This window comes from Salmo salar, chromosome 14 (assembly GCF_965601325.2).
Source record: "Salmo salar chromosome 14, fSalSal1, whole genome shotgun sequence".
Lineage (NCBI taxonomy): Eukaryota > Metazoa > Chordata > Actinopteri > Salmoniformes > Salmonidae > Salmo > Salmo salar.
The window spans coordinates 20025715-20039547 of NC_138304.1; the positions used below are offsets into that span (position 1 = coordinate 20025715).

At 42.7% G+C, this 13833-nt stretch overlaps 1 protein-coding gene across 4 annotated transcripts in view; it reads right to left on the reverse strand.

Annotated features, from left to right (window-relative positions):
* Positions 1-13833, reverse strand: part of LOC106568843 (enhancer of polycomb homolog 1) — a 44139-nt gene that overhangs the window by 12554 nt on the left and 17752 nt on the right. For 3 of the 4 annotated variants that reach the window (XM_014139562.3, XM_014139561.3, XM_014139564.3), the window contains 4 exons: positions 6050-6206; positions 1371-1516; positions 671-877; positions 236-384 (listed from right to left, as the gene is read on the reverse strand). In XM_014139562.3, coding sequence (XP_013995037.1) covers positions 236-384; positions 671-877; positions 1371-1516; positions 6050-6185 — 638 coding nt within the window. In that variant the 5' untranslated portion in view covers positions 6186-6206. The remainder of the gene's footprint in view (positions 1-235; positions 385-670; positions 878-1370; positions 1517-6049; positions 6207-13833) is intronic. The other variant, XM_014139563.3, reaches the window with a different exon arrangement.

Consider the following 13833-nt stretch of genomic DNA (forward strand, 5'->3'; position numbering starts at 1 on the left):
CTAACTCTCTTAAATGGACCAGAACGATTCCTATACAGTAGTACCAGAGATCCTATAGGCCGGATTGATGGTTGGCTAGCTAGCTAACAAAACACATCTACAAACGCATTGTTTTATACAATATTCTACCATAATTTGATCCGTTTCTAGAATTGAAAGCTTTCCTGACCAAGATGGCTTGCATCCTAGCAACCTGACTTTAAAAACAACCTGTGTCTCTCTGAGTAGTACCCACCTCTTCTCTACGATCTCCAGGGTGAGGTGCAGCAGCTCTCTCTTGCTCTTCTCTCTCCTCTTGATCATCTCCAGGATGGTGACGGCTCGGCTCAGGTCCCTCCGCAGCTTCAGCATCTTCTCATAACCAGCTTCCTCGTTCTTACGGTTCTGAGATGGGCAATTTCACCATTAAATTGACAGTCATCCGCTGTCAATAATCTAGCATGGGCCTCTATTTAGTTGAAATGGAAATGTTTAGGGGTATTGGTACATACACTTGGGGCCAGTTTCCTGGGAACAGATAAAGCTTAGTCCTGAACTAAAAAGCATGCTCAATGGGAATTTCCATTGACCGAGACTAGGCTTTATCAGTGTCTGGGAAACAGGCCCTTAGTGTTTACCTGGGTTGGGTCAACTAGCCCCTATATGCCCTGGTCTAGAGGTGGGATCCTACCTTTCTGGTCTGCATCTTCTCCGTCCTCCTGCGGAAGGCCACGTAGGGGTCTGAGGTGCTGGATCCGTCCCTCTTCTCCTGCTTCACAGTGGGGTGCAGAGTGCCGTGCTTGTTGTTTTTCCTCTTCCTGGTCCAGTGGTCAAACACCTCCTTGATCAGCTCGTCATCCTCCTTCAGCAGCAGCTTGGCCTCCTGCAGGCTCACCGCCTGACAGGGGGAAGAGGGGAGGGATGTTCACATTTTAGAGGAGGCAGGGTCACTGTCATAACTTGACCCAAAGATCCCCAGGACTCTAGACGCTATTAACTTAAACTGGAACCTAGTCGTCTTTTTAACAACGTTTACTTCACTGTATTTCCACAGTACATGGTTGCCATTGCACTCAGGTCAGGTCCATCAACACCGAGACTACCGCGCAGGCGTCCTAATAACATAGCACCGTAATAACAGAAATAGAGACACTTAAAACATGTACTTAACAGACGCCACCATTGAGTAACTAATAAGAGTATCTCATGTACACCGCCTGGACAGGATGCTAGGCTGATGCTACGAGTACCTATTGTAGGCTACTCTCTCTTCTCCCATCTAAACCAAGTGCATGTGATTGGGGATATGAGGGTGGGGGAGGGACGCCCAGATTAGCAGTGCACCATATAAGAAATAGGGTGCCATTTGGGACGCAGCCTCCAAGGCTTACCTGCTGCCCACTGCCTTTCTCCAGTCGGTCGATCATCTCCTCAAACTGCAGGAAGGTGATCTCCATCTTCTTCTTCAGCTTGTTCACAAAGGCCTCATCCTCCGTGTCCAGGTCATAGTCCGGCTGCTCCGTGTCCAGGCTGAAAGCTACAGAGAGAGAGAGAGTTTAGACATGAGGATGTCAGTGTCCAGGTTTAAAGCTACAGAGAAGGGAGAAAGGGAAAGGGTTTTTTAGACTGGTGAAAGCTGGATGAGAGATCTTTAGACATGAGGATGGGAATGAAGCGGACTATCAGAGATCCTGGGAACCATTTCAAATCCCCATTGTGATGTCAAACCGCAAGAGATTCATGCTGCTCAGCGTAAATCTAAGTTCTGGTTCGGTTTTCAATAATTAAAAACCACTTGATAAAGTGGCTCGTGCTGGCAAAAGCTACACGTCCATGACGCACGTCCCCAGTGTAACTCCCCTGTTACCACTCAGCACACATGCTAATGTGAAATTCCATTTCAAGAGTTCAGATGAAGAGCTGGCTGCTCATCTCTCCCATTATAGGATATGGGAGGCCTTTTATCCCTAGATCTTCTGTCTGAAATAATGCTGACTTTACGTTCTGAGCTACTAGCGCTTCAATGTCGAAGGTGCATCAAGATTTGGGAATTCAGATATGACGTCATGGTTTTACCACCATCTATGGAGTTTCTAAAACTATGGTGCATGACATGGTCCAATGCACCAATAAAATCAGCACTATCTACCTTTGGGGTTTTTCCAATTGCATGCGTCTTGGAGCTTAAATTGGGATCAAGTATACTGTGCTAATGCCGATACCAAAAAAATGTAAATAACAGATAGGGATGCACGATATATCGGTGAACGTATCGGACTCAGCCGATATTAGATAAAAATGCCAACATCGGTATCGGCCGATGTCTAGTTTAACGCCGATGTCAAACTGACGTGCATACCTATATAAAACGTAGGTACATGACGTAATGACGCCACGTAAAATCTTGTGCTACACAGCATCCCTAACCTAGCCCACAATATCTGCTGTGTGGATCGAGCAGTCATTTGAAAGAGTCAGAACATGTCAGCGAGACAACTCAAAGGCAAAATCCATTAAAGCCAAGATAATAGAATTCATTGCCCTTGACAAACCGTTCTCGTGTGGATGATGTTGGCTTTCGCTGACTGGTCGAGTACCAGTACACACTACCAAGTGCGCTATTTTTAGATGTTGCCCTACCGGAGTTACACAGTAATAGCGTCACTGCTCTTAGCTTCACGACATACACACTACGGAATGCCGTTTGGGTCTTTGTGTGTCAAAAATAAATACAGTAGCATTGTCAGAGCTGTACAAAAGAAAGTCTGCAAACAAGCAAACACCGGCCACGAACGATGTGTTTACAATACCGCATTGGTAATAAAGCATAATTTGTTTGACCGCAACTTATGGGGTAGCTAGCTAGCTTTAGCTTGGTACCTAGCTAGCACCAACACAACCAACCTGAAAACAACGGCCAGTAGAAACTGCAGTCATTTTCATTATTCTTAGCAATGATTTAGGAATCCTTGTGAGTAAGTATTAGCTAGGTTGCCACTTGTTCACCTATTGAAATTGAACTTCAGTTCATGAAAATAAATAACTAGCCTGCTACTTAACCATGTTGCCCAAAGCTAACGTTATAAGCAGCCAGCTAGCTTAATCTGGCTAGTGAAGCTAGACCGGACCATGTTGTGAAGCTAGCCACAATAAGGATTAGGGTTAGCTTGGGTTCAGTGTCCATTTGGAAGACCCATTTGCGACCAGGCTTTAACTTCTTGAGATGCTGCTTCAATATATCCACATAAGTTTCCATCCTCATGATGCCATCTATTTTGTGAACTGCACCAGTCCCTCCTGCAGCAAAGCACCCCCACAACATGATGCTGCCACCCCAGTGCTTCACGGTTGGGATGGTGTTCTTTGGCTTGCAAGCCTCCCCCTTTTTCCTCCAAACATAATGATGGTCATTATGGCCATTTTTGTTTCATCAGACCAGAGGACATTTCTCCAAAAAGTACGATCTTTTCCCCCATGTGCAGTTGCAAACCATAGTCTGGCTTTTTTATGGCGGTTTTGGAGGAGTGGCTTCTTCCTTGCAGAGCAGCCTTTCAGGTTATGTCGATATAGGACTCGTTTTACTGTGGATATAGATAATTTTGTTCCTGTTCCCTCCAGCATCTTCACAAGGTCCTTTGCTGTTGTTCTGGGATTGATTTGCACTTTTCGCACCAAAGTACGTTCATCTCTAGGAGACAGAACGCATCTCCTTCCTGAGCGGTATGACGGCTGCGTCGTCCCATGGTGTTTATACTGGCGTACTATTGTTTGTACAGATGAACGTGGTACCTTCAGGCATTTGGAAATTGCTCCCAAGGATGAACCAGACTTGTGGAAGTCGACAATTTTTTTTCTGTGGTCTTGGCTGATTTCTTTTGATTTTCCCATGATGTCAAGCAAGAGGCACTGAGTTTGAAGGTAGGCCTTGAAATACATCCACAGGTACACCTCCAATTGACTCAAATGATGTAAATTAGCCTATCAGAAGCTTCTAAAGCCATGACATAATTTTCTGGAATTTTCCAAGCTGTTTAAAGGCACAGTCAACTTAATGTATGTAAACTTCTGACCCACTGGAATTATAAGTGAAATTATCTGTCTGTAAACAATTGTTGGAAAAATGACTTGTGCCATGCAAAGTAGATGTCCTAACAGACTAGCCAAAACTATAGTTTGTTAACAAGAAATTCGTGGAGTGGTTCAAAAACGAGTTTTAAATGACTCCAACCTAAGTGTTTGTAAACTTTCGACTTCAACTGTAAATTCCAACAAAATAACTTTTTGGGTGTGTGTGTGTGTGTGTGTGTGTGTGTAACCTTTATTTAACTGGGAAAGTCAGTTAAGAACAAATTCTTATTTACAATGATGGCCTACCCCGGATGACGCTAGGCCAATTCTGCGCCTCCCTATGGGACACCCAATCACGGCCGGATATGATACAGCCTGGATTCTAACCAGGGACTGTAGTGACACCTCTTGCACTGAGATGCAGTGCCTTAGACCGCTGCGTCCGTGTGTGTGTGAACTATTTAACTGTACTAGAATGCTTAAAAAGTTAAATATCGGTTTTCGGCATAGGGTTTTGTTTGACAAGGAAAATATCTCCCAGGCCTGATATCGTATCGGCCAAAAATGTCATATCGGTGCATCACTAGTAACAGAGCAATGCAAAATACAGCGGATTTTGGTAAACAAGAATTTGTGGTAAGCGCATGGAGGCCACCAGCTTTATGCACCTTCACTATTCTGACCAAAGCTACAGTTGTATTGATTGGGGTAAAGTGATTACTTTACATTTGGTCGGTTAAGCAAATCTGAGGAACAAGCTAGAGGAACATACAAATTCATGGCAGTCATTCTAGGCAACTGCATTTAAATTTTGCCAATGACACTTTCAAAGCCCGAGACGGACAAGAAACCTGAATCCTAAACACACACGCCTTCATTTAAATAAATTACAATGCCTTTAGAAATTTGATTTGAGCTCTGGCGGCTTCTTCTGCTAGACTTGCAGCAAAAACGTAGAACAAGGTGACATGAACGAATTCCATGCCTATCATAGAAAATAAAATGTCTCACATCGGACAATAATTGGACAAACGGCCGCAGGGACTTCTACTTTAAAACAATGACAAAAAGACATGACCAGGAAATTACATTTAGCCTAGCTCTTATCTGAAGCAATCACAACAAATAATGTGATTCATGGATGATACGATAAGGTCTACTAAATTACTACTAAGGCCAGATCCCCCTACCCTTGAGCATTATGCCATACTATCTCAAATGCCACAAAATGGACAAAACATCTTGTCATTGCCTAAGAACCTACACCCGCAAATATAGATGGTTGATCAACGCCTCCAAAATGGACACCTTGACCCAATGCACTTACGCAGATCTAAGAGGATCTGACTGCTGCAACCAATATGGAAACAGCTTCACTGTGTCTTCTGATAGGCTGGGTGGAAGTTTCATCATTGCTTATACCAATCAGATCCTGTCAGATGTCCACAAGTGACACAGGGTGTTAGGGTCGATTTGGTTGAGAGCCGTTGGCTCACTATTTATAAAGAAGATGGAGGACAAGCTATAGCACCCGTACTTAATAGGCGGACCACGGGCCGGATCCGGACCCAGAAACTTGTTTTTGTTCCATCAGGATTCGACTTCTGCTTTCATATGAACACACAAAAGACATGAAAAATGTGTAGAATTACAGGAAACAAGCTTTAAAACGGCTATTTACCCTCTCTGCCAACAAGAGGGGTGAGAACAGCTTGAACAGTTCGGGATCGCATGGGCTGCGAGGTGGGGGGGGGGGTTGTTCCTACGCGGACAAATGGCAATATCCATCCAGATCTTTACCACCTAAGAAATGTGTGTGACCAGACCTTCTCAAAGTATTTGAATACCCCTGAGCTATAGGACGAGACGACAGGACTTAGCTAATGCATTTATTTTTTTTTTATACAAATCTATACTTGGGAGTCAAAGTATCGATATAATATAATCTAAACTAATACTGCACCCCTCCCATATCGATAGCAGCCAGGTCCACTTTACTCACGCTGTATGTGAATAAGCTGCTTTGGCATCTTGAACTCCCCGGGGTAGAGGGACTCGTAGTAGGCGATGTTGCCGTCTGCCTCCGGGACGGGGATGACCATGTTGTGTTTCTCTCCATACACTGACTGGGCCGACATGGCTCTCTGGAGATGGTGTTCCTAGAGAGACAGACTAAGAGTTTAGTAATATAATATATGCCATTTAGCACTCTAATCTAAAGTGATTTCTAAATCATGCGTACATTTTGGGGTGTGGCCCCGGCAGGAAACCAACCCTCCGTTGCAATCGCCATGTTCTACCAACTGAGCCACACAGGACTACAGGGAGAAGTTCAGAGATGAGGGAAAATGATTGAACAACATACCTCTGCCCAACAGGCCCTATATATTAACAAAGTCCAAGCACTTAGCTAAATTGACAGGGTCATCTGGAAGTCTGAGCTAACGGATGCCTAGAGAGAGGAGTACTTAAGTCAGAGTGAACCTCAATCACGGTCACACCAACTGCTGCCATCTGATCCATGAGGCCAAGAACAAATCAAGCGTCAAATCAGTACTGACAGAAAAACGGCAGCCTTTTCAAGGAGATTTCAGGTGACAGAACTATTCATTGTTTGAAAGTACTAGAAAAAAAAACTAAGGACTGGAAAATCAAAAGTACACAGCAGGACTTGGCAAGGCAGGAGTAAAAGTCCTGGAATGGGTAGCAGTCACACACTGATTTATTATGTTTTTCCTCCAGGTGCAGAACCCACGTACCCTCCTCCACTTATAGCCAAGGCAATTTGTAGGCTTACTCACATACCTGCTCCTGTTCCACAGTCTGGGGACTAGTTTGGACCAGGCACCTTGCAGATACACTTGTTTTATCCACTGGTGTTTTGTAGTTATTTCAAAAGACTGTCATTATTTGGTTGTTGTAAAGTGCATCAAGTTTGAACAGTGTCCTCTGGCTCTGAACAGGGCTTGGGGCGGTGCTCGTCTGAGCGGGCTGGCCAACAGTACTAAAATGAAAGGGCCTCTGGCTCTCAGACAGACGTGGGCACCTTGCCCTTGGCAGCCTGTCAACACAACACAAGCACAGCGTAGGCCCAGACTTGTACATCATCTCGCCGGAGTGTGTGTGTTTATGGTTTCACTGCTCTGGGGGCCCTAGGCAAACTAGAGTTGTTTCTTCTCCCTTCTCACCAGCTGTGTCAAATAAAACCCCATTCCCTATTTAGTGCACTACTTTTGACCAGGTCAAGAGAGTCCTGAAGTGTTCCCTTGTCAGCAGCTACGGCCGTGACGATACCAGTATTGCAATGTTTTCTCCATGTGAAAAATGAAAAGACAACGTAGACCAAACTCATCGGTCCTTTAAAAACCTTCTTAGAAACTAAATAAATGGGACTCTGGAAGTGTTTGTTTCTAACAGTTGAGTCATTTTCCTAAAGAAGTTGAATCCGCTTCATGTTGTTTCCTTGCCACGATACTAACGAGTATCGCAATACTGGTATCGTCCCGGGTCTATCAGGAGCAGTCAAATCTCCCTTCATAGGCACAATGATTCATTTATGGAACAATTAGTTGCCGGTTTTGAAAGAAAAAAACTACACAAAAACAAATTGCAAGAAAATATTTCCCAATGACCATGGGAAATAACCAATAGAGGCCGACCGATATCGTTTTACCGATATCGCCCAATATCAGACCATTACCAATATATCGGTATCGGCCGATAATTCCACCGATAACCAATATTGAACAAATAGGACGAAAAAGGGAATCTCATGCTTATCTGAACACGGCCATTACCATGATGGCCATTACCATGATGTCATTAGTGTCACAACGTAATAAAATCAACATTCAAAGCATGTTCTTTGGACAAATGGTCTTTTGGATGGCAATTTATGAGAACCCAGTGTAGAAAAATTACACTTTAATCTCCGCACTGGAAAACAGTATATCGGCAGGTTGTCCCCCATAAAACCCTGTATCGGACCCCCCAAAACAATATTGGTCGGGCTCTAATAACCAGACTGGATATTAATACCGGCACGTGTGAATACTAGTGGACATGGACAGGGTCACCTGCAGGTAAACCCACAGCACACAGAGATAGGCATTGGTTAGCCTAAAGTCCCCACTGCACGACAGGAATCTTTGGCTACGTCAATTGTCCACCCATCTACCAAAGTGTGCACTTGCACACGCTCCATCATGGATTTAACAGTGGTGGAATCTCCCTCCAGCCAATGCTTACTACACGAGTCCAATGCTTTTAAATCCATGACGGGGAGTAGGTTGCACACTTTGGGAGAAGTGTGGACAATCGGGACACAGTCTTACTCGTCAATGGCTGAAAATAGTGCCTTCAAACCTTCAAGTTTGTTCTGCATTATAATAGGTCTACATGCTTTACAGTGGAGTCAAGAGATGGTTAACCTACTACCAGGCTCGCTGAGAACATTACTGTTGACAACCAATTCACATGTTTATTTTCAGCACTCTGGACTGCTACAAAAGGCGAGCTCCTATATATGCTATTTGCTTCTAGACACGCTGTTCAGTAACTTCAGTTCCCATTGCATTTATTCAAAGCGGTGACTGAAATAGCACCCTATTAACTATAGTGCACTACGTTTTACCAGGGTCCATAGTGCTCTGATGGTCAAAAGTAAAACACTGTATAGGGTGCAATTTCAGTCAACGCCAAGGCTTTGACCCTTTCAGACTGTGTCCTTGCATAATAACAACTAGGGCCATGATGATACTAGTATCGCAATATCTTTTCAGGTTCAAAAATGAAAACCTGAAGCAGACCAGACTCTTTGGTCGTTTAAAAACCTGCTATATGTAAAATATTGTGTGTTACAGCTTGGAAAATAAATATCTCTGGATGACAATATGTTTGTTCCCAACATTAGGGCCTAAAGAAGTTTGATCCGCTTGTTGTTTTGTTTCCTTGCCACGATGATACTAACGAGTATCGAAATCCCGGCACTAATAATGACCTAGCAGGAGGTTTCGGTACATTTTCACTGAATCAAAGCCCCAGAAAGCATGAGCAAGCTAAAACAACGCAACCACTGGCTGATTATTCTCCTCTATAAGATGTTTTATAGAGGCCCAGAACTGCAGCCTTAGAAAAATACACAGGCTGCCAAACGTAATCAAACACCATTTTTATAGGCTACTTCCCTAGCGTTGGCAAAGGGCTAGCGGATAATAGACTAGTTGAATTGCAGCTACTACCACAACAAAAATAGCCAGCCTGGCCTGAACCATCCACCATCGGTCTCTTCCTCCTCCAGACTGCGACAGTCTAGAAATAGGCTTTTAATGAGCGTATCGATCACTGTCAAGGTCTGTCTGCTCTGGTGGCCCACTGCTGTTCCTGGCCTGCCTGCCTACCAGGCGTCTACTGTCCTGGACCCAGTAAATGCCACTTAACATTAGGGGTGTAACGGTACACGTACTCAAACCGTTCGGTACGGGGACCTCGGTTCAGTCTGCACTGTGAACCCGAATGAATACATGAAGAAATATATATAAAACGAAACCACTAGGACTATAGGCTATGCTTTCGCTGCGTTGTACACCTCAAGTAAATTTGAGCTAAAAAAAATTAAAAAATAAATTCAGCTCAAATTCTAATCAATTGGCGCATTTAAAACCTGCTCTATGGGGCGGCAGGTAGCCTAGTGGTTAGAGCCTTGGACTTGTAACCGAAAGGTTGCAAGATCGAATCCCCGAGCTGACAAGGTAAAAATCTGTCGTTCTGCCCCTGAACAAGGCAGTTAACCCACTGTTCCTAGGCCGTCAATAAAAATAAGAATTTGTTCTTAACTGACTTGTCTAGTTAAATAGAGGTAAAATAAAATAAACGGTCCCTTTGTGAGGCACAGCCAGGAACTAGTTCTGTATGATGGCGAGTGGTGGGGTCAATAAACCAGGAGGGTTCTCCATCATAGTTTAAATCTCCAGTTTGGGAACATTTTGGTGTCCCACTAGATTATAACGGCGAGGATTTTGCCACTGCTCAACCAGAATAGCCTATGCAGCTCCAAACACCTCCAACATTGACACATTTAAGCTGGCTTCCCCTCCAGTATGCCTACCACCTGCTCAAGGCAGAAACGCAAAAAAACAAGAACTTCATCTCCCCCTTTCTGGCAGCTGAATCGGACCGGCCAAAGACATTACAAGGACGATAGGTATGATTATAGCCGCGGATATGCACCCTTCTGTCCTCCAACTGTTTAAAAAGCATGCTAGCTTTGTTCAGATGTTGAAATCAAGTGGCCTACCTTATTTCTCAGAATGAGAAGGAGTGGCCAATTCCTTATATAAATTGTGTTATGCTTATTTGTAAAACACAGACTAGATAACTAGTATAACAGTCTTTAGCTTAGACACTGCTAGCAGTACACCAAACCCATGCACGTCAAACTGAGCTTTCATTTTCCAGAATCATTGTTGATTGATACTCCTGTTTTAGTAGTGTCTACTCTGTGTGAACTTTGAGACCGACAACAGTTATCATTAGAAAAGTGAACTTCTCTATTACAGTAAAATAATGTCTCAATGTGTTTGTGTCCATACGACCGATTCTGCTTGACCAAACCTCAAAATGCAAATAGCGAGTTGAAACCGCTTGTCAGAGAGGAAGAAGTGATCTCTCATCTTTGTTATGCGAGTGGCAGGGGCTTGGTGTGTGTAAACAGAGGAAGAAGTGAAGCAAGAAGTTTCACTCACCAAAATAATTCCCAATGCATTTCTATGGGCTTATTTTGGATCTAACCTTGTCGCCTGCCTTCCTGCCTCTGGGACAACAACTCCCATTGTTAAGTGCGGGGACATGGGCATCTCATTATATACAGATCTCTGGTGTAAATGGGAAGGTGCACACAGTACAGGAGGAGCAAAAGAGACGAGACCAAAAAGACATGCGAACAAGTGGACATGAACGGTCAAAAAAAAAAAAATATATATATATATATATATATATATATATTTTTTTTTTATATATATAAAAAAGTGATTATTGCAATACAGGCTTTTGGAATATTATGCAAAAAAAATAAAAATAACAGCTAGCTAGCAATGATTTGTTTTTGCAAAGGATTTTTGGGAGTATATGATGACCTAACGTAGTGAGTGATGAACATTCATTTCTCCGGTCCCCTCCACCGCTAAAGCTGTCAAATCCTCCCACATGCTTCTAGTTTGACCAGCTGTTTTTGCAACTGATATTTCTGAATTCGGTTGTCATATTGGCAGGTTTGCTAGCAACAAACTATTTACCTAGCTTCTAGCTTAGTGTTTGATGTGCAATCTCCTCGTAATTAACAGTCAATGTTGATGAGTGTCCAGACGAGAACGCAAACTTTTCTAGCTATGCCATGCAAAAATCTGGCATTATTAACTCATTGTTATGGATGTATCCAAATTAATGTCAATAGAAAACAGCTACTTTATTATTCTGGCTGCAGAGGTCGCAACTGTGTAGCCGTAGCTAGTTGGCTAGCTAGCAGCACTGCAAGGGATAAGAAAGTTGCCACTGAGCATGGCACCGTAACATAAAGAACAAAACGACTGGGTCGCGTCTGTCAATATCGAACTAACCAAAAGATGATAAAATATGAATTCGCTTAACGGACGTTGCGTCGTCCATTATTTCCAAGGTAATGTACATTTTCAAACATTTGCCAAAATGCAATTCGCAGCAAAACACCATTCCAAACAGCGCACCTGATAGTGGTTTTATATGTGACAGATGAAAATCTCTGGTAGAAACTTAGAAAAAGGAGCAATCTAAAGATGCAGCAACTACAGTGCTTTGAGAAAGTATTCAAACCGCTTGACTTTTTCCCCACATTGTTGTGTAATAGCCTGAATTTAAAACGGATTAAATTGAGATCTACTGACCTATTGAGATCTATACCCCATAATGTCAAAGTAGAATTATATTTTTTTTGCAAATTAATACAAAATGAAAATCTTAAATGTCTTGAGTCAATAAGTATTCACCCTTTTTGTTATGGGAAGCCTAAATATGTTTATTTTACAGTGTCCTTTTATTGTCCCCAGCAAAGTGCACCTATGTAATGATCATACTATGTAATCAGCTTCTTGATATGCCACACCTGTCAGTTGGATGGATTATCTTGGCGAAGGAGAAATGTTTAGTCACAGGGATATAAACAAATTTGTGTAACATAATTTGAGATTAATAAACTTCAGTTTATGAAACCAACACTTCACATGTTGGTTGCACTTATATTTTTGTTCAGTATAAAAAATATTGAGACAAGGGGAGGGGTGTGTGGCAAATATATAAGAGACAATTCTCTCCAGAATGTCTCAGCTGTCTCCTGACAATTCTGGCGCATTCATTGTGTGACGTGTTGGCCTTTAGATTAAAAAACAAACTAATCAATTCCCATGACATACTGTATGTCAGCAGTAGTAAATGTACCGTTAATACTAGTGATGCACCGATATGACATTTTTGGCCCATACCGATATTGTCTTTACCAAAACAAAAAACCCTGATACCGATAACCGATATTTGCGGCCTTTTAAGCATTCTAGTACAGTTAACACACACACACACGGTCTAAGGCATTGCATCTCAGTGCAAGAGGCATCACTACAGTGCCTGGTTTGAATCCAGGCTGTATCACATCCGGCCGTGATTGGGAGTCCCACGGGGCGGCGCACAATTGACCCAGCGTCGTCCGGGTTTGGCCGTCATTGTAAATAAGAATTTATTCTTAACCGACTTTCCTAGTAAAATAAAGGTTACACACACACACACACCACTTTGACCAAAAAGTTATTTTGATGGCATTTACGTACGTCCCCATATCCAGTAAAACATAATCAAAACCTATTTCTTTCACTTACTTGCTGTGCTGTTTCGTTGTTCACTTGTTCTGTCGTTTCATTCTCAACCAGGATAAGCTTGTTGACCAATCTGGACCTGAATATGACTGCACGTCACATAATTTAACGCGTTCCAAAAAAATGTACGTAGTTATTTCACATTGATTACACCATCACTCGTATTTCATATGTCACAACGATTCATCGATAAGTATGCTATGAAGCTGGTAAAGTTGTCTCGCGTACCTACAGTGCTGGTCATTTAAAAAAAAGCTAGCTAGCTCATGGATGCAAACAACGTTCTTCCCCAAAAAAATAGCAAAACAACATCTGTTTCAGTAGCTATATTTAGCTAGGTGTCATCATCTAAAATAACCCTAATTTATAAGACAGTTCTTATTTGATTAATGGTGGATGGATGCATCTATGTGAAGCTAGCCACAATAGGGATTAGCCACAATGGTCTTTGCGGTTAGCCTTCAAAATAAAAGTAGGGCATAATTCTACTATTTGTATTCATTTGCATCACTGTCAATGACAGACTTTTACTTAGAAGGCAAACCACAAATTCCACTATTGTGCCTAATCCTTATTGTGGCTAGCTTCACAACACATAACCCGGTCCGGTCGAGCCTCACTAGCCAGATGAAGCTGGCTGGCTGCTTATAACGTTAGCTGTGGGCAACAGGGTTAAGTAGCTGGCTAGCTATTTATTTTCATGAACTGATGTTCAATTTCAATAGACGAACAACAAGTGGCAACCTAGCTAATACTAGATTCCTAAATCAATAATGAAAGAATAATGAAAATGACTGCAGTTTCTACTGGCCATTGTTTCAGGCTGGTTGTATTGGTGCTAGCTTGGTACCAAGCTAGCTAGCTAGCTAGCTAGCGAGCAACCCCAGACATT